This window comes from Xiphophorus hellerii, chromosome 11 (genome assembly GCF_003331165.1).
Source record: "Xiphophorus hellerii strain 12219 chromosome 11, Xiphophorus_hellerii-4.1, whole genome shotgun sequence".
NCBI classification, from domain to species: domain Eukaryota; kingdom Metazoa; phylum Chordata; class Actinopteri; order Cyprinodontiformes; family Poeciliidae; genus Xiphophorus; species Xiphophorus hellerii.
Window position 1 is genome coordinate 27,540,602 of NC_045682.1, and position 22,237 is coordinate 27,562,838.

The 22,237-nt window shown below is 35.4% G+C and overlaps 1 protein-coding gene across 2 annotated transcripts; it reads right to left on the minus strand.

Moving 5' to 3' along the window:
* Nucleotides 1-18,644: 18,644 nt before the first annotated feature.
* irf1b (interferon regulatory factor 1b) lies at nucleotides 18,645-21,919 on the minus strand. 2 transcript variants are annotated; one of them, XM_032575570.1, is made up of 10 exons: nucleotides 21,764-21,919; nucleotides 21,135-21,229; nucleotides 20,949-21,048; nucleotides 20,688-20,855; nucleotides 20,533-20,573; nucleotides 20,218-20,350; nucleotides 19,998-20,111; nucleotides 19,841-19,869; nucleotides 19,549-19,663; nucleotides 18,645-19,318 (listed from the first exon to the last, which is right to left on the minus strand). In XM_032575570.1, the coding sequence occupies exons 2-10, from the start codon at nucleotides 21,219-21,221 to the stop codon at nucleotides 19,230-19,232; spliced, it is 876 nt and encodes a 291-aa protein (XP_032431461.1). In that variant the 5' UTR covers nucleotides 21,222-21,229; nucleotides 21,764-21,919; the 3' UTR covers nucleotides 18,645-19,229. The 2 variants fall into 2 exon arrangements, with proteins under 2 accessions (XP_032431461.1, XP_032431462.1); XM_032575571.1 differs by lacking the exon at nucleotides 19,549-19,663.
* Between the last annotated feature and the right edge of the window lie 318 nt (nucleotides 21,920-22,237).

Genomic DNA, 22,237 nt, shown 5'->3' on the forward strand with positions numbered 1-22,237 from the left:
CAGACATAAAACTTCAGTGAACGTGAGGCTGCGGTTCCTCCAGATTACTGTTTGCAACATGTTATAGTCACGCATGCTTTGAGAGGAATAAAAAAATGCATCCAAAAAGTTCTGAAATTTTGCAGTTTATCTTTTATATGTTGGCTTAAAATGATCCTGACCTATTTTTGTCCCAGGAATGACTCAGGCAAACTGTTTGGACTTTCAGGATGTGATTCTAATTGCTGCAGGAATCTATGCATGTGTTTTAATGAGTCACTATGAAACTTGGGCATAATGTGTCTGACAGTTGATGTGTTTTCAGTGGTTTGTTTGGACCCTCCAGTCATAATCGGTTGAGTCAGAACTTGTAGAGTTTCTGGCAGAAGGTTCAGCGTCTCCCTAACGAAACTAACCAGATTCATTGAAAGCTGGTTTAACTGGGACTTCCTTCCCTACCAGGGTTTTTTTTTTTTTAAATAAACCGTTTTTAGCTCTACCATCCATTGTTAAAATAACTACATGTTGTCACAGAGAGTCTTCCCCTTGCAACCATCTTCTCTGGAATATTGTTTTATAAGGAAAAGTAGCACAATAAGAATAATTTAAACATTTTCACTGTTAAGGTTCCTGTACACAACTCAGTTTTTTGCAGGTGAAGCAAAGCAGAATTCAGCTGCATAGTCAGTGTGGTTAGAGGTGTTAAAACATTTGCTCTGCAGCTCTTGAAGGTTTTTTTTCCTGTTTTCTGACCCATATCTGCTTCATAAAAGTGGAGTTTTATGTCTGCAATAAGATCTATGAATATTAGTTTCTCAAAGTAACATAAAGTTGTTTATTCATACCCAGATTAAGATTTAAAATGTTTCTCATCAAACCAAGAAGCTTTTTTCTGGTATAAAATGAGAAATGCATTTCTTAAACGAAAGAAATCTAAAAGCATACGGAGTAATTCATTTTTGTTTGCAAATTAATTTGTTAGAATTGGTATGTCACACGACTTATACCCTTCATGATATTCAATAAAGATCTTTATTGATATTGCAGCAATTAAAGTCTTATAATTGCTGACCAAACAGCAACATAAAGACCAAACTAGAACCAGACAGGTCAGAGATGAAGCTGTGGATTGGTTAAAAGTTCAGTCATCTTCTGAATCTAGAAGTATGGCACACCAAGAATGAACAGTTCACTTCATCTGTCAGGCAGGATGAGGACAGGTTAAATGTGAGAAGCAGTGAAGAGGCGATTTGTGACTTTGGAGGAGCTGCAGAGATCTGTTGGAAAACTTGATCAGGCTCTCTATAAATCTGACATTTATAGAAGTGTTTAAAAAAGAAAGTCTTTGAATGAAAGGTGTAAGAAGTGTTGGGTAAACGACAAACGAGGAATTCTTTCTGCATCCTGGCTGAGAAATGTGACTGAACTCAACATTCACGTTGGGAAAAATGTTAATAGATGATGTTCAATACTGTAGAAAACATGTTGGACATAAAAATATACAGGTTCACCTTCCAGCAGGAAAATTAAAGTTCAGATGTGCTTGAATATCTAACAGTCCAGATCAGACTGAGAATATGTAGAAGTTAAAAATAATACTGATGAAACTCTCCATACTGACTGAACATTGGCTTTTTGCAAATAAGACCATGTAAATTTGACTCTAGATGCTACAAGCCATTCCCCAAATCACAAGCTCCAATAGGTGGTTCTATAAAGAACCGGCTTAGGCAGACTAAATAGAAATGTACGCCACACTTTTCAGATTTTCATTATTAAAAATTGTGTATCGTTTCCCTTCACTTTTTTGTTCTTCTCATTTAAAAAGCACATATAGAGTAGTTATCATTAACATTTAAATCAGCAGGTCAAGCTGTGCAGTGTTTGATTATTTATGCCCTGAGATTAAAAAGTTTGAGAATCTGTTTTAAATTTCCTCAGCCGCTCAGCCGTCGATGGCTCAGTTCAGGAATGAACTGAACTGTGAACGTATTGAAAACGTCCTTGGATTCCTTGGCATTGATGTTTTAATTACCCACTCAGTAAAACATCACTCATAACCGCCTGTGTTGCCAAGGAGCCGAGCCACACAACCGTCCGCCACCACCCATACATGTCTTTCGTGAGCATGAAAGGTTGGTATGTGCTAAGTAATAACTACGACAGCTGAAGATACTTTAAATCACAAGCTGACATTTCAAACCTGAAACTCTACCCATCACTCATCTTTCTTTGTTTTTTTTCCTCTGACTCTTCTGCTCACCTGAACTTCTACCGTTTAATCCAAACGTACTCTTGATGTACTTGTGGCACAGACTAACGTCGTCTACACCCATGTTTGCGTTGGCTTACTATTCAATCTTTTACAAGAGTGATAAGCATGCATGACTGGTTTTTAGTTCTACTGTCTGTTTAATACTACAGGAATAATCTGTAAATTAGATTTTAGTACGCAGACTAAAGCTTGTGTGTCAATGAAAGTTAAACCAGATTAAATGTGTCAGTTTTATATCGGTTGACTGCAACCTAAAACACGAATGGATGGAGTTTTATTCTGCAAACAGAGTAAAGAAGGAATTGTTTAAGCAGTCTGTTCCAGATCAGGACATTCTCATTCAGTTCTAACTTTTTTACATTTATTCATGTGGGCAGCAGCATAAGAAACAACTTAAACCTTCTTGAAAAAACGTTTTTATAGGCATATAATCTCTATTTATTTGTGGCAAAATAAAAAAAAAACACTTTTACAAGAGATATATTGGAAGTCTAAATAACTGGTTGGATTGCTGAAGATTCATTACGATTGAAACTATTGAAAGTTAAAATATAATTCATATACAGCGTCTGATAATTGACAAGTGATGATTTTGTGGATTTTGTTCTATTTTCTACAAGCATTGCTAAAACTATAATTTTTTTCTTAATATTTAACATAAATAAAAACCCTCAGTTTAGAGTCCTAGGAGACTATTACTGAAATATTAAATCAGCTGTAAAAACATTAGTTTACATTAAACCTGATAACATATTTTCAAAGTGCTGAATAAATACAAAACTATTATATGCACAAAACAAAATCTGATGTAGAAAATAATCACCACAGAATTTCAAATGAGCAATTTAGTTTCCAAGCAAGGATATAATGCAAACTAAATTAAAAATAATAATAATAATTAATGCTATTTATTGCTGTGAGGGAAAATTTTCAAAGATTTCCATAAACTAATCATGGTTATGGGACATTATGGGTTAAAAAATGTCAAAATGAAAATATATCAATAGATACATTTGTTGCAAGCAAAATAAATTACAATATTTCTTGCAATTTCTATTGCATTTTTACAAAATACTTAACAAGTGCAACCTCACATACTACCTGATGAGTCACATGTATTATATCTTTTTAGAGCATAACTTTGTCGTTATCAATTTGTTTTCGTCAGTGAGTAAGATTGTGACTGTTTTAGGGCTGCACTGATTATGAAAATATGCGGTGATATTGATGAATGATCGATAGCGGTTTGATCTGTAACAAATAAATACCGACGTGGTTTTTTCTGCATGGGTTTAAAGCAAACATCAACCTTAGATATTTAGTTTTCTGCCAAGTGCCTGGTAAAAAGTTTTCATTCATTATTTCCGTCTCAAGAAAAGGATTATTTTAGCTTGGTTGTCGTTAATTAATCCAACATGTACAGTGTAATATTGCATTCTAGTTTCTGTACAGTTTTTGTCGGTGATCGAAATTGTCCATTTTTCTCAATCAGGTGAAAAGTTAATTTCATTTAATGAGAGAGAATTGGGATTTTAGACCTCAGATACAACCAGAAAGCTAATAAAAGCCAGACATCCCCAATTATTACAAATTAGAGCCTAAATCTTGAGATTGAGGGATTAAGCAAATTGATCCTTTTGAGAGAATCTTTATTTCAGATCTATTAGTAAAAATGTAAAAAAAAACGTAAATTGATATAACAACATAACTTCATTCAGACAAACAAATTTTACAGTCCATTCGTTGAATGAATGCAAACCTTAAAAGAAAACATCAGTAACCGTTAAGTATTTGAATTATTGACATGACTTTCAGGAAGCCCAATAAAAGCTTTTTTGCAGACGTGCCAAATCTTTTTGTTTCATTAAAAGTCTAAAACCTGGCAGGCGCTCGACTATAGTGACATGATTGTGATTAAAAATTTTGTAATCAATCACAACTAAAATAACTTTTAATCAAATAACACTTGACAAGACAAAGTTTTTCTATTGCAATACATTTTTTTCAATAGACAGCAAAAATTTTGTTGTGAATTAAGTGTAAAGTTTTTTTTTAATCAAAATTGTATTTTAATCTGTGTAATTTAATAAAAAACTTTAAGTTGAGTGAAATACAGTGTGGCCAAAGTTGGTCCTGCATGTTTTAGTTTTTCTCTCCCTGCTGGTGAGAAGAACTTTTTCAGCAGGTCATTGATCTTATTAGACTCTAATGAGCCGTTATGTGATCCAGCTGCGTTAAACCAGGAACAGAACTAAAACATGCAGGATCCCGGCCCTCCAGGACCGGCTTTGGGCCCAACTGGTATAGACTATTCCTCTGCAATGTAGGCCAAGCTCTACTATGACACCAAAATTTGCCTTTTTAATTTGCATAGAATTTCCTCACATTTGCCTCCATTTGCTGCAGGAGTTCAGCTTTACTTCGAACGTCTTTAAGAAGAACAGGGACGTTTGTGACACAAACTATTTTATTCATGTTTCTAAAACCAATGGTCTGGAAAAATAAATGTTGTCACCTTTGCACTCGTATGCCCTACAGGAAACAAAACCCTACTTTTAAATTGTGCTTATTTAATCTAATTTAAGATAAACACATACAGATTAATTTTTTTTTTATATTTAGCTTTTTTCTTTACAAAACGTAAGTATTCCACACTTTCTATTAATGTGTTCTTCTTTTAGCTAATTCATAGCTATACAGTTTACACAACATATCTATGTATCTTTGTCAAAATACACATTAAAAATTGGAAAATCTAATGTAATTATTGTATAAAATGTAGAAATAAGTTGCTTCATATAGATTTTAAATAAAAGCGCCATTCCTTACTTCAGATTAAACGGTTTTTGAGTTTGAGACGCTCTGATGCCGTCGCTTGCTGCAGATACAGACGATTTCCTGGCATTCTGTAAATGTTTACTTCAATTAAACCAAAAATGTGAGGTGAACAAAGAAAGGTAATAAAGTAACTCAGAATTTAATGCCGTCACATTTTTAAAGCTCTTCATAATCATAAAAAGCTCAGTGATAGTTGTAGCTTTGAAACGAGTGAACAGTTATCACATGGCTGTAATTTATAACGTCTACAGTCAGAAGCTGTATTTACCCCTGTTTTTGCCCCTGCCCCCCTTCCTGTCGCCCCTGGATCAGATGTGACCCGACTGAAAACGGCAGCAGGGAGGGGCTTCATTCGTTTAATATAAAAGGTGTTTGTCAGGAAGCAAAATGAGTTCTACAGTTTAGGTAAATTTATTGTGAAGGGCTGAGGTTGTAATCAAGGAATGGGGGGAAAGGCCAGGTGTTGTGTTACAGTGCCAACATTTTACTTACAGTCTGTTAATTCCCAAGTCAATTTTGTTTCTGAGTCAAATGAAAGAGCATAAAAAAGCATCTGAAAACGCAGACTCGTTGGGATTATGTTCTGCTCCTCAGGTTTCCTCTACCAGACCGTCGTGCCAAATTAAACAAACTCAGGAACGTTTCTAAAGATGCTGACAGCTGATAAATAGACATGCATCATGTGCAGCAAAAAGAAGCTCCCAAACTGGAAGGACAGAGACAAACATACAGAGGAACTGCAGTTATTTAGCATAAAGTCGTTTATTATGTGTAATTCCTCATTATTGAGGACCACAAAATGCCTTTTCATGGTTTGATTGTAGAAGACAAAAGGCACTAAAGTATGTAGATTTTATTTTTTTTACTTGTTGTAACATGCTCCATCACATAGGTTAGGGTCACAAATACTCAGCAGGAAATAAAAAATGTAAGATTTCGATGTTACATTGCCTTTTCTTTTCATTTAAAACTTTGAAAAGGTTCAATCCTTTTCTGGATTGGACTTTTTCCAGAATTTTGGAAAAAGTTCAATCCAGCATTTCGTAAGCTTTGTAAACAGATGAATGCAACAGAAACGCTCGGAAACACAAACACTCTGACTGGCATTGCTGATATAACAGATAATGTGCCATAAACAGCACATTGTCCCTCTGATTGTTTATGGTTTGCACCCTCATTTAGCTGACCTTATTTTTGACCCTGACAAGATTTTCATGCGACGCTGTTTATTTTTTTTGTTCGTTTATTGATGTCTAACTTAAACCTGTCGCTTGAATAAAACGGATTGCTGCTAATCTGTTTTCACTCTAATTTTCAAAAAGCATGCTTCAGAAAATTAAGAAAACTGATATGACATAGTTTACTGCTCATAACAATTTCCAAAAATCTGAACTTTTACCTAATTAGTAAGCAATGGGTGATACAGTTTCAGTGTCACGAGTGAAAAACCTGGGGAAATACCAACCCACGTTAATTTTACCCTGTTGGTTAATGGCTTTATTGTGCATCTTTGAGGCTGAAAGGGAAATAACGTTGCATGTGCTTTTCTTTCATGCCACTGAACACAAAACTTTGCTGCACTCTAAAGTAATTCAGAGAAGCTTTATTAAAACTAGAACAGATTGTGAAAAAGGTTTACGTTTGTGAATTGGAAAGCACCAGATTGTTCTGCCTTCATTTGCGTTTTTGTCCTCAAACATGCTACCAACAAAACCCATTTAATTTTCCGTCTTCTTTAACTGTTTTCTCTTTAGGTTGTTACAAGTGGAGCTGTTACTTTCTGCCACCAGATCTTGTCTTTTCACACGAGTTTTGCAACCTTTCCTGTAGTGTTCACACATACACTGCTTTCTGTCTGACAGGAGTTGAATGAGTGTAACTTTGTCCTTTTTAGATGCATATTTTTCATAAATGTAAAATGCATCAACTGCACTTTTTAACAACTGTTTTATCTTTCATGTGATTTGGATATTATTTTAAGGCTTCTTCTGACAACACTTTGTTTAGTTTTATTTATTATTAAACCTTCACCAAAACCATATTTATACAACTCAAACAAATGGTGGAATATTTGGCTTTCATTAGCTTCCTCTTTAGTGAAAAACTGTTCCTGCCCAAGCAGTGAAACATTTAGTGATGTGTATTAAAGGTTTAGAGGAGGTCACATCAGCAGCTCACCAGGAGATTTCACACCAGGTGGTTTCCTGTTTTAAATTGCTGATCTATCTTACTCTAACTTGTTTTATTCTTATTAAACACCATGAATAACTTTTATAAACTCCTCAGTGATTAATGTTGTGCTCCAGAATCAACTCCACATGGTTATCAAAGTATAAACTCATGAGTAGAGAGAACGGGAAGCTGTGCAGCTACAAACATTCACTGCTGTTCTCCGTCTCTAATGTGCTGAGATATGCATCAACTTGTTGATAGGAAAATGAGCCGTGGCAGTTACAAAACCTCCTAAGAGCTTCAGTTTCTCCTGTCTCCATCTCCCATCATGTAACAGAGCGTGTTACTATGGCAGACGCACTTCAAACAAAATAAAAAAGAAAACCAGGACAAGCAGAATTTAAAAAAATACTTCCTACTGAAATATTGGTTTTCTTTATATAAAGCTCATAAAGTCATTTTTTCAGTTGTTTTTAAATTGACATGTCAGTTGACAATTTTTGCAGCTCAGTCATACAAGGTCATGTATTTAGCCAATTTACTTTTAGAAATAATGGCATAAAGCTAACAGTAGCACTCCTAGTTTCTAAGTAGTAAGTGTTATAACTGAATATATGACCTTTTGTCCACCTTAGTTTGGTTTCAGAAAAATACATTAATTATAGAATCTCAACTCAAAATTTCAACAAGTTATTCAATTTATTCTTATAAACATTTACAGATTTTTTACTTTTTACACAGAAACCAGTGATATTTACACCAATAACATTTCATACTGCCAAACAAAACGTGTAAGATCTGTATCTGTACGTGTAAAGTAATCAACTTTTTTCACATTTCAACTAACTGCTTTTATAATCTGCTTGTTGTGAGACAAAGAAAGTTGCATTGTGGTTGATCAGATGACAGTATTTGATACCTGCAACAAACTGAAAATAATTTTATATCATATTAACTTAAGTTTGATTTCTCTTTATTATCCTGATATACATCAATTACGATTCTAAACCAGTTTTGTTTTTGTCAGATAACAGGGTGCTTTTATATAACATATTGTTTACTATAACATCGTATAGAAGTGAAGGAGGAGGGAAGGAACGCATACTTGTTGTTTCTTGTTGTGAAATTCATTTGGCCCACAGGGTGACTAGGCAGGAATGAAATCCACATCTTTAGTCATGACTTATTTTCTTCTCTTTTCAAAGGACAGCCGTCTGTAAAGCATCAGATCGCTGGGAGAAAAAAGGAAGAAGAAGAGACGGAGACGGATTGTGGGCATCTTGTATCTCTGGCGTTATGCACAATCAGCAGAAATAACAGACCTTTTAGACATATAGAAAGTTTCACATGTTTTTTTGTGGTTCTTGTTGTTCATTGTGGATTTTTGTGTCACGATTATTTAGCCCAAGTATTCATGTATTTTAAACTTTTTCCACATTGTGTCTCTGCACAGATTGTAGCATAAAATGCCTCATAATTGTGAAATGGAAGGAATATAGTTCATTGTTTTGATTTTTTGTTGTTGTTGTTCTCACTTAAATGTCAGTTTCAAATTTATTTAGTTATTTATTTATTGCACTTTTAAAAACAGGTTTAAAACTGTACCAAAGTCCTGTACAAAAACAATAACACAATAGAATAAGTTGATGAAAAGAGAGAAAAAATAAATAAAATAAGAGTAATAAGTAAACCAAAGATAAAAGATCAGAACAGAAAGGTTACAGCATCAGGCCTCAATTAAATACCAACAATATGATTTATGTTCAAATAGCCCATTCTGTTCTCAGCCAGGTGTGGCCATCTTTTGTTCCTTTGTGTCCTGCTTTCTGTTCCGTTCACAGTTCTGCTGGTCTATCAATAGATCTAATTTTATGTTATGTAAGGTGACCTGGTATTTTAATAAAGGACTTCACCCTCATTGGAACTGATTCATGTCAAGCTTCACCCTTGTTCTTTAATTGGTAAATGATTGAACTGATTACTCATTTACTCTACTACAAATAAAATGCTTCTGACTTTTATGAAGGTGCAAAATTCAAAGTGTGATCTACGTCACGTATCGTCATTTATTTCTTACACAATGGCTACTGCAGCAGTTAATAATTTTTCATTAGATGTTTGTCAAGCTGTCACAGCAACACATTTAAGATAAAGTTTTTCTTTATCTTAAAATATGTATAGCAAATAAAAGATGTTAAAACATTTGCTTTGTCAAAATGAGAATTTCTGCTGAAAATGTTGCACTATTAATGTGTTTGTTTTAATTTTATTTCTGTTTATTATAATCCATTTAATAAAAACACAATTCTAGAAAACTGGACCAATAAAAAAACTTAATACACAAAGAAAGGTATGCTTAATAATTATTTGGCAATGTATTTTTAATTTAATAAGCCTTATTGAAACACATGCTAAATTACTGCATAATTACAGTAATTCTTTTTTGTCCATAAAGAAAATCAATGTGGATATTAGACTTTGTCTAAACAAGTAACTTTAAAGGTTTTGCATCATTCTTTTAATAAAATAGTGAAACTTTTGATGTCAGTGACTTATGTAGATTATTTGTAAAAACGGGCTGCATGTTGATTATCTTCACTGATCTGATTGAGGTTGTCGGTTTCCAGGAAGCTGCTGGTCGAAGCCACCATTCGCTGCGCTGAAAGACTTATATAACATATAATAATTTATAATAGTTCTATTATCATAACATAATAGTCTCAATTCCAGTGGGATATTTCACAATGTTCCAACTAAAGCCTTTACAAATAGTACTGCACTCATAAATGAACCGAATACTTTTTAGTGCAAATTTCTTAATGCTCTTGAATAAGACAAAACTAACTTACAAGTAACTTTTCAGAAAGAAATGGGAGCTTATTTTAAGTCAATGATTTCTTAATATTGATGAGAAATTTCTAGTTCTATATCACTTATAATATGAGGAAAATGTTTTGTTATAGGTGAAATAATCTAATAAAAATAATAAGAAATTATTTGCTTAAAAAAAGCTTTTATATCTTACTGAAAAACTCCTTTTAAGTTAATTTTGTCTTATTTTAAGTGTATTAAGATATTTGTGCTAAATAATAGACAAAAATACTTAGTGAGATTTTGTGTTTCTGCAGTGCCCTGTATGATGTTTCTCTTTCGGTTAGTCTGAGGCTTGCATGCTTTTTCTTTTGTCTTATCCTAATGAAATATCATTTCCTTACACATCAGTGGGAATGGTGTGGAGTGTGTTAGGCTTCCCCTTCCTGGGGACTCATCTGGAGAACGAGGTGTGTGTTGCACCAAAGCCTCTGGATCGTCCGCTTTCTGTAGCTTCTGAGGAAAATCGTCTCCTGGAGTGAGATGGTGTCTTTTGATCGGAGCTGCATTCAGAGCGTCTGACCTGAGTGACACAGCAGCTCAACGACAGCCAGAGGAAACTGCACAGAAGGACAATGGTGGCTCTTCCCATCACTGGAGAAGCTGCTCCTGTAGGGATGTCAAACTCATTTTCATTATTAAAAATCTGAATGTACTTAAAGGGCCGGTTGATAAAACCCATTTAACTGTTAAAATATTAATAAATTGCTGTGATTGGATTTTGTGATTGTTTTTGTGTTTTTTGTAGATTTTGTGATGCTAATTTAGAAATATTTGTAAGAAATTTTTATGATAAGCTAATGTATGAAGTTAAATGTGACTTTTTATTACTAGTCGTATTGATCACGGACTATAACTTGACATCAAGTAAGGCTGAGGCAGCAGTCAATTAAACCCAATGTTTTTCACCAATGTTGAGAAACATTTTGCAGTAAAATCAGAAAACATGAGGAGATCTGTTGATTCTGTGGGAATTTTGCAGATTTGTGAAAAAATGGAGGGACTTGTTGATGTAATTCGGAGTCTAGAGGGCCACATAAAAAGCTACGGTGGGCCAGATTTGGCCCCCGGGCCTTGAGTTTGACACATGTTGTAGACGGTGGAACCAATCACAAAGGACATTTCCAACGCTTCACTGTAAAACTGCTTTGAGTTGTCTCTACTATCTTTTACTCTTTAAGTCAAATAAATTTGGCAAGTTTTAGATTTTGAACCTAAATATGAGTTTGTGAAAGATAAACTTACAGTAGTAAGTTGTGTTAACTTTTTATTAATTTTGTCAAACCTCCAAGAGTTGAATAAACTAGTTTTTATTCAACTAGTTTTTTAGGTTAGCACTTAAAAAACTGAAAGCAGAAAAAACAAGAGTGGGAAATATTTCCCAGAATGCTTAGCGGCGTGTTTGTATATCTTCAGTACTTTTCATTGGTCTGAGTCTTCTGTGTTATTAAGGAAAATGTTTATTTTAATGCATAATGTTCTGTTAACACTGAATGTTTCTGAGCAGAATTCATTGAGATGTTTAATAAAATTATTATCATATCAGAAGTTTGGTTCATGCAACTTGAAACAAGAATTTAAATTATTCTAAAGTAAAATAATTATTTTAATTTGATATTATGAGTGAAAATAATAGTGAAATGTATCGTGAAATTATTATTTGGTTTAAATTGCAGCATTAAGTTAAAACTCACAATTCAAGATTAACAAACTTTAAACATTTTTTTATCTCTTGTTAAATCAACTTCATGAGCTTTAATTTCTGAGTTAAAAACAATAACATTTTCTTGTTGACTAAAATTACATTTCTGTGGCAGCAGGCGGACTTTCATTTTCAAGTTAAAACAGTTTTAAATGTTTTACAGTGTTTGAACTGCTCACATCAGGGAACAGAATTAAAAACAAAAATAAACTAAAAAACTGCTTTTCACACAGTGGTGCCAATATGTGACATCTTAAAACCTGCTTTTTTAATTCACTGTATTAAAAAGTGAATTTTTACATTTTACAGTGACAAAATGTTGATTCTGATTTAAAATGCCAAATAGGAACGTTCTTATTATGAATACTCAATGTGAGACACCTTTGTATGATTTTAAAAATATAATAAAAATGGGGCTTGCCCCATTCTATTCATTACCTGCAGTTTTGGAAAAACATTTAACATGCTCAATATTTCTGAATTGTTGAATTTTACTGTTTAAACTGAAATTAACACTAGAACTACCAAAGATTCCCAAAATGGGAATCTTCGTCCAGGTACCAGAGAGGGGCCAGTTTGGCCCTCCAAGAGAGGGTGTGAAGAGGCGCCTTTGTTATGTAAATAAGGCCATTACTATCCTGTTCCAAGGACAATCAGCGTGAAAGTTGATGTAGTGAGTTTGGCTCTCCTCCCCCCTGCTCATCTACAGGGATGCTAATTGCTAATGCTTTTTCTGTGCAATCCTTTCTGTGGTATCGGCTGCTTCAACCCAAATGCAGTATATTTCAAGTCCCATGCATAGTTTCTCTTTGCATGGTAATTCTTACAACAAATCCTGATGTTGTTTTCTAAGTTTTGTCCCTCTAGTATCTTGTCTTGACTCTCAATTTTCTTTTTTAAACAACATGTTAACCAGTTTAATAGCAGATGCGCTCTAAAACTTTGTATATTTTGCATCCTTTGTTTACGGCTTTTTTTTTTTGCAAACTTTACAACAAAATTAAATGTCTTTTCTTAGTGGTTAAATTATCAGCTAATAAACTGTTCATGATCTACTGCATACGTTTTGTTAGGTCAGTTGTTAACCTAACAAGCAACAACAACTGCACCATTTAATTGATTTTAAATGTGTACTATAGGCAGAAATGTCTGTCCACTAGCCTATATTAATTATTTAGTAATAAGCTGTTGTAGTGACTGGTGGATGGTTATGGTCTTTTCTATAATTTCTTCTCTGAAATTGCAATAGAGGACTGGGGTTTCACAGCACACTATGGTGAAAAGTCAATTTAATGATGTCGATGAAAGGATGTTAGCTGCCATCTTCCAGGTGTGTTCAGTTGGAATCAGAGAGTAATTAGCAGGAAAACTAAGAGTACTTGTTCCATGCAGGTCATCTACATCCTTTCAACAATTGTCAGTGTCTAAGCCTATCACACTGCATGCATCCTCACCCCCGTCTGTTGACTGCCTCTTCAGCTGTTGGTTTTGTAGGTTTAAATACTCAACAAGCTGTCGATCTTTTACACAGCATCAATGTTATTCTTATCTCTATAAAAAACACAGAAATAACCCCCGGCATTTATGACATGGAACCATAAAGAAATCGAAAAGCAAACTCTGGTCTACCTAATAACCAGGGTTATTAGGTGTGGTTTGAATGCATAAGTATGTGCCAAGCAAAGTGAATACCATTCCAAAAGCAAAACGTGAATTGTAGGTCAAAGCATTCTGGATAAATAAACCAAAGCAAATGTGCATGTCTTGCGCTAGCGGGAGGAATTGCTGGTAGTCTTTTGCCAAAGATAAAAATGAAGTCATACAACTGCTAAAATCTGACGTGACTCTGTTTTTGTTTACATGTCATGATAATCATTACATTCAAAATTGTAACATCTGTTACATTTTAAGTTGATAAGATATGCTTTCACACTGCATTGTGTTAAACAAATGAAACCCCATTAGCAACTTGTTTATCCTCTTGCCTGTGAAAATGCTGCACTAAGAATCACTGAAGGAAATGACAGAACAAAATCTGAACAAGACACTAAGCACAACTTGATTCTTAAAAATGTAAGCAAAAGTGGGGTGGCCTCAGATTTTAGCTGTTGTTGGATGTTTATTTTGTCTTTGGGTAAATGTGAAAAAACAAACACTGTTCAACAAAATCTGCTCAGCATGAGTCGGGGATGAGGCATCAAACTATGGAGAATGTTGTTTTTCACACAAGTACCCTCTGCTGTAGTGCGTTTCCTGCTTTTGGAGCGGTCTCAGGACCACTTGGCATTCACGTATACATTCAAACCGCACTACAGTTCACTTCAGCTGAACCGAGACCTAGGCTTTTAGGAGGACCAGAGTTCACTTCTTTGGTCCGCATTAGAGTTTGAGTACACATTCACACCTCCCTAAATCAACCAAATTTTCTAGGCAAATGAAAAAGAGTATTAACGTGGGCTAAAGAGGGCTGGTGTGAATTTACCCCAATTCTCCTGAAACTTTGGGAACCTGTGGCAGATGTGTGCAAATCCACTCTCAATATCTTGTACATCACATGCCAATGTGTTATAAGTGGGAAAGGAAATGCAATTTTTTTCAACTTGTGGAGAAGATGAGCTATCTTATGCTGAAGATTGCTGTGTATTTTATCCAATTCACTTGTGAAAAAAAAATCACAAATGCATTGAACAAAGATACATTTCAAACATTTTTCATGTACAATATCAGTAAATACAAAGTTACACAGAAGCAGCACAGCGGTGTGGTAATTACCAATGTCTCCTTGGAAAAAAAGATCTCCAGTTTGAATCGTAGCCTTGGATTTATTCTGTAGAGTTTGCGTTCTCTCGTGCCCTAGTGTTTGGACTTCCTCTAGCAGTGCTAAAGCATAAATATTAATAATATTCAAAATACCTTGTTTTAGTACATCTAAGTAGCCATCTTGGTGTGTTTCTGTGTTAGCCCTGTGTTGAACTTTAAATTCTCCCTAAGATACATTCTGCCTATCATCGACAGATAACTGTATCCAGTTTTTGGGCCTGAATAAGATGTAAGCTGGTACAGTAAAAATGTCAGAAGAACATTTCTGAATTGCTTGGGTAAAGGTATTGGTCTCTGTAACTCAATTCCATCAGGGTTGATAAAAATGTAAATGCAATAAAGAACCTTGGATTTGATGAAAATGTTTACATTAAACACTTTGGTGAGCACACTTGAGTCTATGAAACACAAAATTCTGCCTTTTTCACATGCAAATGGTAAAAATTGAGTAAAAAATCTTAAAAATAAATTATCTTCTATTCCATTTACATAATTATCCACTGAAATGTTTTAAAATTAAGAGAAACAGTGCAATTGCACGTCTGTTTGCAGTCATTTTTATATGTATAAAATGTGAGCATACGCCTAAATGTTGAAGTGGGGAGTGGGGAGAAGGTGACTTTAACTGCTGTGTATTGAGCGTGAAAGTTGATGTAGTGAGTTTGGCTCTCCTCCCCCCTGCTCATCTACAGGGATGCTAATTAGACCATTCAGAGTCGTCAGTTTGGCCACATTTGGATGCTAATAACCCAGTTTGGCCCTCTCTCGGTAGCTCTAGGAAGATACCCAATCTGGCCCCTCTTGGTAGAGATAGGAATTTCTCAAAATCCTGGTAGTCCTAGTTTAAACAACCTTATCTCCAAATATGATGAAAAAACAGTGACTTTTACTGTCACTTTGATCCTGAACACCACTGTTCAGGATCAAAGTAATCCTGAACAGTGGTGTAAAATCTACTTTGCATTGGTTAAGTTTTATGACTTTGAACCACAATCAGGTGAGCACGCTGATAAAAATGGAATTATTTGCAAAATGAAAGCAATGCAGGTCCAAAACAGAAGTTTATGTATCAAACAAACGTCTGCGGGTGCAATAACACTTTGGTATCCGTTCATATAAACTGACATTTTTTTAGGGTCTCTGAATTAAAATGTTTTTGTTTTTTGGGGGGCATTTTTGCTTCAAAATATGTGAAAAGATTGAATATGATTTATTTACTCAAAATTAATACTAGTTCTACATATTTGAGCATGACTTAGTTCACACAATTAGTTCAGAAACTAAAAATCTACACAGTTTTAATCCATGACAGCCAGGATCAGGTAGAGTTCATCAGCGGTTCTTCCATGTGGGATTCTTATCTCCATTTCTTCCACCTTGCTGTGAGTTACGACCCGGGAGAGTCGTTCTGATTTCACACTCTGGACCTGCACAGCTTCAAATCTGAGATATAAAGGTGTTTTATTCTTCAGCTTCCTTAGAAGTGTGAATATTTTGGATTTGTGGCTTTATGACCAAGAGAGTCTGCTTGGGAGATCCATAATTCACTGCCTCTCGGAAGGTCAAAGGTCATTCCATGGTCCATGCTGAAAGAGGGTCTAACTTAGATTTACTGAAAGAATAAGGTATTCATTTCTCAGGCCTTCTCCTGTAGTGTGCTATATTTAACTAAACTTCAGAGGAAATAAAATATAGACTAACAGGAACAGTGTGTACATGTATGTCTGAATGCAGCCACGTCATATAAAGGAAAACAGGAAGGCAGGTTGTGACCGTGTGCATATGAGGCTCATGGTGTCCTTCAGAGATTCAGCCTGGGGGTAGAAATTGTCTCAAAAATTGTTATAGATAGCGTTGATCTGAAAGGAAAAGTCTGTATGGTTTGTGTCTAGAATGTGTGGCATCTGCAGAGATGTTATCTACCCTTTTTCTGACCCCAGTCTTGGGCAAATGGACAGAGGGAATGTTATGCCTGATGATCCTCTCTGCTGACCAGATTGTTTAATGTACTTTGGATCTGCGCTAACAATTCATTGAAATTAGCTTTTCACTTGTATTTCATATGGCACTTCTTTCAATTTTTGTTTTTGTCCTTTAGTTGTTGTAATGTCAGTGTTTTTTGTGATATCTGCATTTATTGGATGCACTTTGGGAATGTTATATTTCACGCCATGCATTCAATTACACTGCAAAAACACAAAACCTTATATAAGTATTTTTGGTCTGGTTTCTAGTGCAAAATATGCTCAACATGTTTTAAGTTAATTTATCTGTCAATGAAACTAGTACATTTTCATCAATATTAAGGAATTATTTACTTAAAACAAGCCTCTATATCTAGCTGAAAAGTTGTTTTTAAGTTAGCTTTCAAGTGTACTAAGATATTTGCACAAAAAACTAAACCAAAAAATATTTGGTAAGACTTGGCAGTTTAAGTCTTCAAAATGAGCTAAAAATGTTTCTTTCTTTCTTTCTTTCTTTCTTTCTTTCTTTCTTTCTTTCTTTCTTTCTTTCTTTCTTTCTTTCTTTCTTTCTTTCTTTCTTTCTTTCTATCTATGTTGCAGTTTCTTACCTTGAGGTTGTATCTGCATTTTAGATCATAGGTAACTTGCATAGAAACATGAATTTCAGTGTAATCAACTATTCTACAGGCCAGTCATGGCTGTAGGTCTCAGGACAGGCAACGTTTTGCAGAAGAACCTCAGATTTACTGCTTGCATGTAGGAATCTTTATCGATAGCATCACTGGTTCCTGCTGCTGATTCTGGAGATGTCGCTCTGCAGGACAGCTGGGAAAAATGATCACTTGGTGTGCAGATCGAGACAAGCCAGGAAATAAAAAACATAGAAATAAAACTATAAAACATAAAACCAAGCAGACTTTAAAATACAACATATGAAAAAAGTTGAAAACCTTCATAGTTTGTAACCCTGTGATCATTTTGTAGTGCAAAATTAAAAAAACATTCGACAGATAACATTAGTTATGAAAAACATCGGCAAACCACGTCGTTTGGGACAGAGCAGCTTTTGTAAGAGGAAAACATCTATAAATACTCTGAGCACCTATTTGCATTTTGCATGTCAAGATAAAATATTGTCGCTGTGTTCTGACATTTAGCCCATTGTGTGTTATTATTTATACATTTTAAGGAACATTATTCTGATTTGGTTACATTTGAGTTAATAATTAAATTGCTGAAAAGCCTTCAGTTTTAGTCCAAACTTTGATCAGACAGCTTCCAGGAAATGCCCTGTTTCCCCTCCTTTAGCCTCAATGAAAAGCTGCAATGAAGTCACATGACTTATAATAAGTTGTGTTTATACAGAAAGCAATCCAAGAAAACCAACTTCCTGCTTTTCAGACATTTAGGGTTCAAAACTGAGAGGCTGAGAAGACGAGTATGAAGTCGCCATCAAATGCAGCTGGCAGTCCTCCACAAACATCCAGACAAACTTGAAAAGTTCTTTAGCACGAATGAAAAGAATGTATTGTCTAGAAAAAGAAATATTTCTGGCCCGGCATAATTAAGAACTTTTTTTCAGCTGTCATTCATTCCCCTTAAATGTTGCGTGTTTGTCACCTTATTATGCAACAGCAGTTTTTCTTCAACAGCCCCGGGGCTTACAGGGGAACCCCAGAGGAGGAAGAGAAAACACATGGAGGAACTGTGTTTGTGCTGCATATTAGCTGATAAAGAGCAATTTAATTGTAACATACCAAGCTCTACTTGGTATTTAATTAGTAACAAATAGCAAAGTTGTCATTTTGAATGTGATTGAAGATTCCTCCACTGTTTTACAATACAGTCCATCATCTGCATGCTGTGTATTTTTTACTTAAACAAATGCTACAATTATTATTTTGAGTGCTATTCTACATTATGTTCTTCATCAGTAAAACAGACAAAGTAAGCCAAAACACACTGTAAATCAGAGAAAATACAGTTAATTTTATGTTATATATAAAAACTCAATAGTCATTCATATTTTAAAACATTTTTTATTTTGTAAAAAAGAGACAAACACAAATATATACACTTTTTACAAATGGTTTAAGCAAACACGAAGAAGTGCTTTCACATGAAGTTATAGACTTGTCAAGAGCTGAGATGGAAAAATGTATTTACCCCATTAGCAAACGTTCACTTATAAGTCTAACGGAAAAAAATGTATGTGATCAAATAAAAAGGCACTTCTACCTAAATATTTAAATATTTATATCAGTGTGTAGTTTTCTTTTTGGAAGTATCTCCAAATTGCTGACATTTTTGGATTATGATGTAATGCCCGGTCTTAAAATCTGTATAGTAAAAACTAAAAACACAAGTGCTTTGAACCAGCCAAAACCATATGCACACATCATCTGAGCTTCTGTAACACAGACGATTTCTTCATAACTTCACATCGGCGGATAGGAGAGATGCAGACAACTGTCCACACTGACAGAGTGGGTTGCATGATAGCTTAATGTGGCAGGGTTGTCTCTGATAGGGGTGGAGCTTGTGAACAGGAAGCACTTTAAAAACAGTCCAAAATTTTAAAGAGTCCTCCTGTCCAGTCATGGAGATCTCAAATCGAGGAAAAGCTGTTCCAGAATTCGTACGAGTTGCTCTGGAAGTCTGAGCCCAGTGTTGTGTACTGTGGTGTGTCTTCTAACTCTGCAAAACAAACACAACATTCCAGCATAAATGAGGGTGACAATAGGTATGCATTTTCAAATTTAGAGTCAATTTTTAATTATCTCTTCTCTTCTTCCAAGAGTTATCCACAGCTACATGCAAAATGTGTTGAATTTAAACTCCCAAATTGCAAATACACAATCTACTTCTACCTTTAAAGGTTTAAAACTGCTGCAGAGTAAATTTCCTCTTTGGTTGACAGTATTTACCTGAGGAAGACTCACTCCAATTACTCCCTGGACTGGTGCGTGCTTCATTGTGAAGGAATCCCCTGCTGTCTGTATTGACCATCCACTGTGATTCTTTCTCCAGTATCTTGCAAATCTGTAAGAGCAATACCAGACTGAGTACAAACTGGAGATTTCTCACATCGCTTTTTAACAATTAGCTTTATTGTTGTATCATTAGTGATGCCAGACAGACAGAACAAGACAAGCAGGGGTATTCCTGCCAATGAAAAAATGCATGCAGTTAAGAGTGAGAGCTGAAGGTCATGCTTACCTCAATGACGTCTTGTTGATAGTCGTATTCTGGAAGAGCACAGCGAAGAAGCAGGGAGAGAAAAAAAAATAGTATAAGTATGTTGATAGGATATATTTCTATCTAATTCTCCTGCAGTTTTTTTCCCCAGTTAGTAAAATTTGTCCTGCTGTCTTACCAAGGTTGTGTTCAGGAGAAACCTCAAATCTGTGGGAAAAGTGGTTCTGAAGAGGATCTGTCTCAATCTCAACTAAGAGGGACAACTCTGGAACTTCACCTGTACAGTCGAATCCTGCAACAAGGAAACCGCATTAACTCCCCTTGTTTAGAAAAACATTTATCACTTGCATATTGCATAGTTTGTTTGTTTGGGGTTTTTTGCAAAGTTTCTCACTCACCTCCATGTTCCATGTTTACTGTGCTGTCTACTGTGTTTTCCTGAGTGGAGATGGTTTCCTCAGGCGGACACATGTTTACAGGAGACTGAGTGTCGCTGTAGTCTGACTCCATCTCTTCCTTAACTGCTTGTCTCTGCAAAGATTTTTTAAAAAGTCAAAATCAGTTAATTTCTTTTCCAAAACAAAAGAAAATAAAAGCTTTGTGATTGCATTTACATAGCCTTATCTAAGTCTGTGTGAGTCGCATGATTTGAATAAAACTCTGACTAGATGGAAAAAAGTGCCACTATGCTGCAGCACACTGACAGTATTTACCTTCTTCCTCGACTTGGTGTCCCTCGATTTGCTCCTTTTCTCTGTGCAGAGAAAAGAAAACATTTAATCACTTTACAGCTCAATCTTTTAATATCATGTCAGCAACAAAAAACCTACTGTGAAAATCTTGAAATATGCCAAGAAATGTTTCTCACCTTTGTTTTTTGAGACAGCAGGCAGCATTCTGAAGACCCGCATGGCTTGGTGGCCTTTGTTGATGCTTTTGTCTTTCACCTCCTCAATGTCAGGCAGGGAGTTCATCGCACATCGGAAGTTGGCTTTCCAAGTTTTGGGATCGCTACTCTGTCCCTTCGTGTATTTACCTGTAAAAACCATTTAAACATGTAAGTTTTTCATAACAAAAGGTTACATTTTTATTACAAATACAGCTGAAGTGCCTGTTCCTGCTTGCTCACCTGTATGGATGGCCCATTCTTTGAACAGACAGGCGTCTTTGTCGAGCTCCCAACCGTGTCGAGCTGCGTGCTTCCATGGAATAGAGAACATTGTCTTGTCCTGCAACATGAATACAAAAGATGTTTTAGCTAAGCAGACATTTTATAGCATATGTACTTTAATTTCCATCTCAACAACTTACTGACCTTATCCACCCATTGCAGCCCGCTGATGGTGTTTGAATCGATCATCTTCTCCAGCCACGGCCTCATTCTCATTCTAGACACAGGCATGTTTGTGCCTAAAATACACAAAAAACAAGACAGTCGTTAGATAAAGGCGGAATCCGAGTTGATAGACAGTAGAGAGAGCAACTGAAACCCCACATCCGCCTCGGCTTAAATTTATAGCTGCGGGTTGGCCGCGCTAAAAGGAGGTGAGGAGAAGTTCATCTGAAGGCTGCAGGGCGCGGAAGGAGGGGAGGCTTGGGGGCGTTTACATGCAGAAGTCAACCGAATTTGTTACATCCTTAAACCCAAAAAACACACACAGCTCTTCTGAAATTATTGTTTTCCAAATTGATTCGTTTAGAGGCCAAACAAAGTAAAAAATAAATCAAAATAAAACAAAAAAGTAGCACAACTCCTCCTACAGGCGCACGGTGCGCGATATTCCCATCCATAAATTAGAGCCGATTTCAATTCAACGAGTTAAAAATGCACAAAGCTTGAAAAACGCGTTCTATACTGTATTCACAAAATATTTAAAATGTTGCTACTCAGGCGTAAATCCTTGACATAAATTCTTATTAAATATAAACCTCGAAGCCACTTACAGTGTTTGCTCCTTTTATAATCCGAGAGGGAAAAAATGGAGATGTGTGAAAATCCGTGGTGCGAAAGTTCCGAGTTCGCTGTAGGTTAGTTTCTTCTCGTTCCTTAGTTATCCTGCTGGATAGCTTTCTTGGACTGAGGTGAACAGCGTGGTAAAGGTTCGCCTTATATTGCCTTAGCTGGTATTCCCCCCCGTCAGCCCAGAGGGAGGAGCCAACTGTAAGAAACATCCACTATGAAAACACATGCAACTCTGGCTTTGACTCTGATGTCAGTTTTTATCAGATATTTGAGAAATGTTGCCGTTTCTTTATGTCGGACCTTTTTTATCCAAGTCTTGTCAGTTTTCCCCTAAAATTCTTCATGCATAACTTTGTAATAGAGGAATGAAGGGATGTATGGTTGAGTCATTTTAAAATAAATATTTAATCAGCAAAGACATATTTTATTATCATTTCATCACTAAGCATGTATTT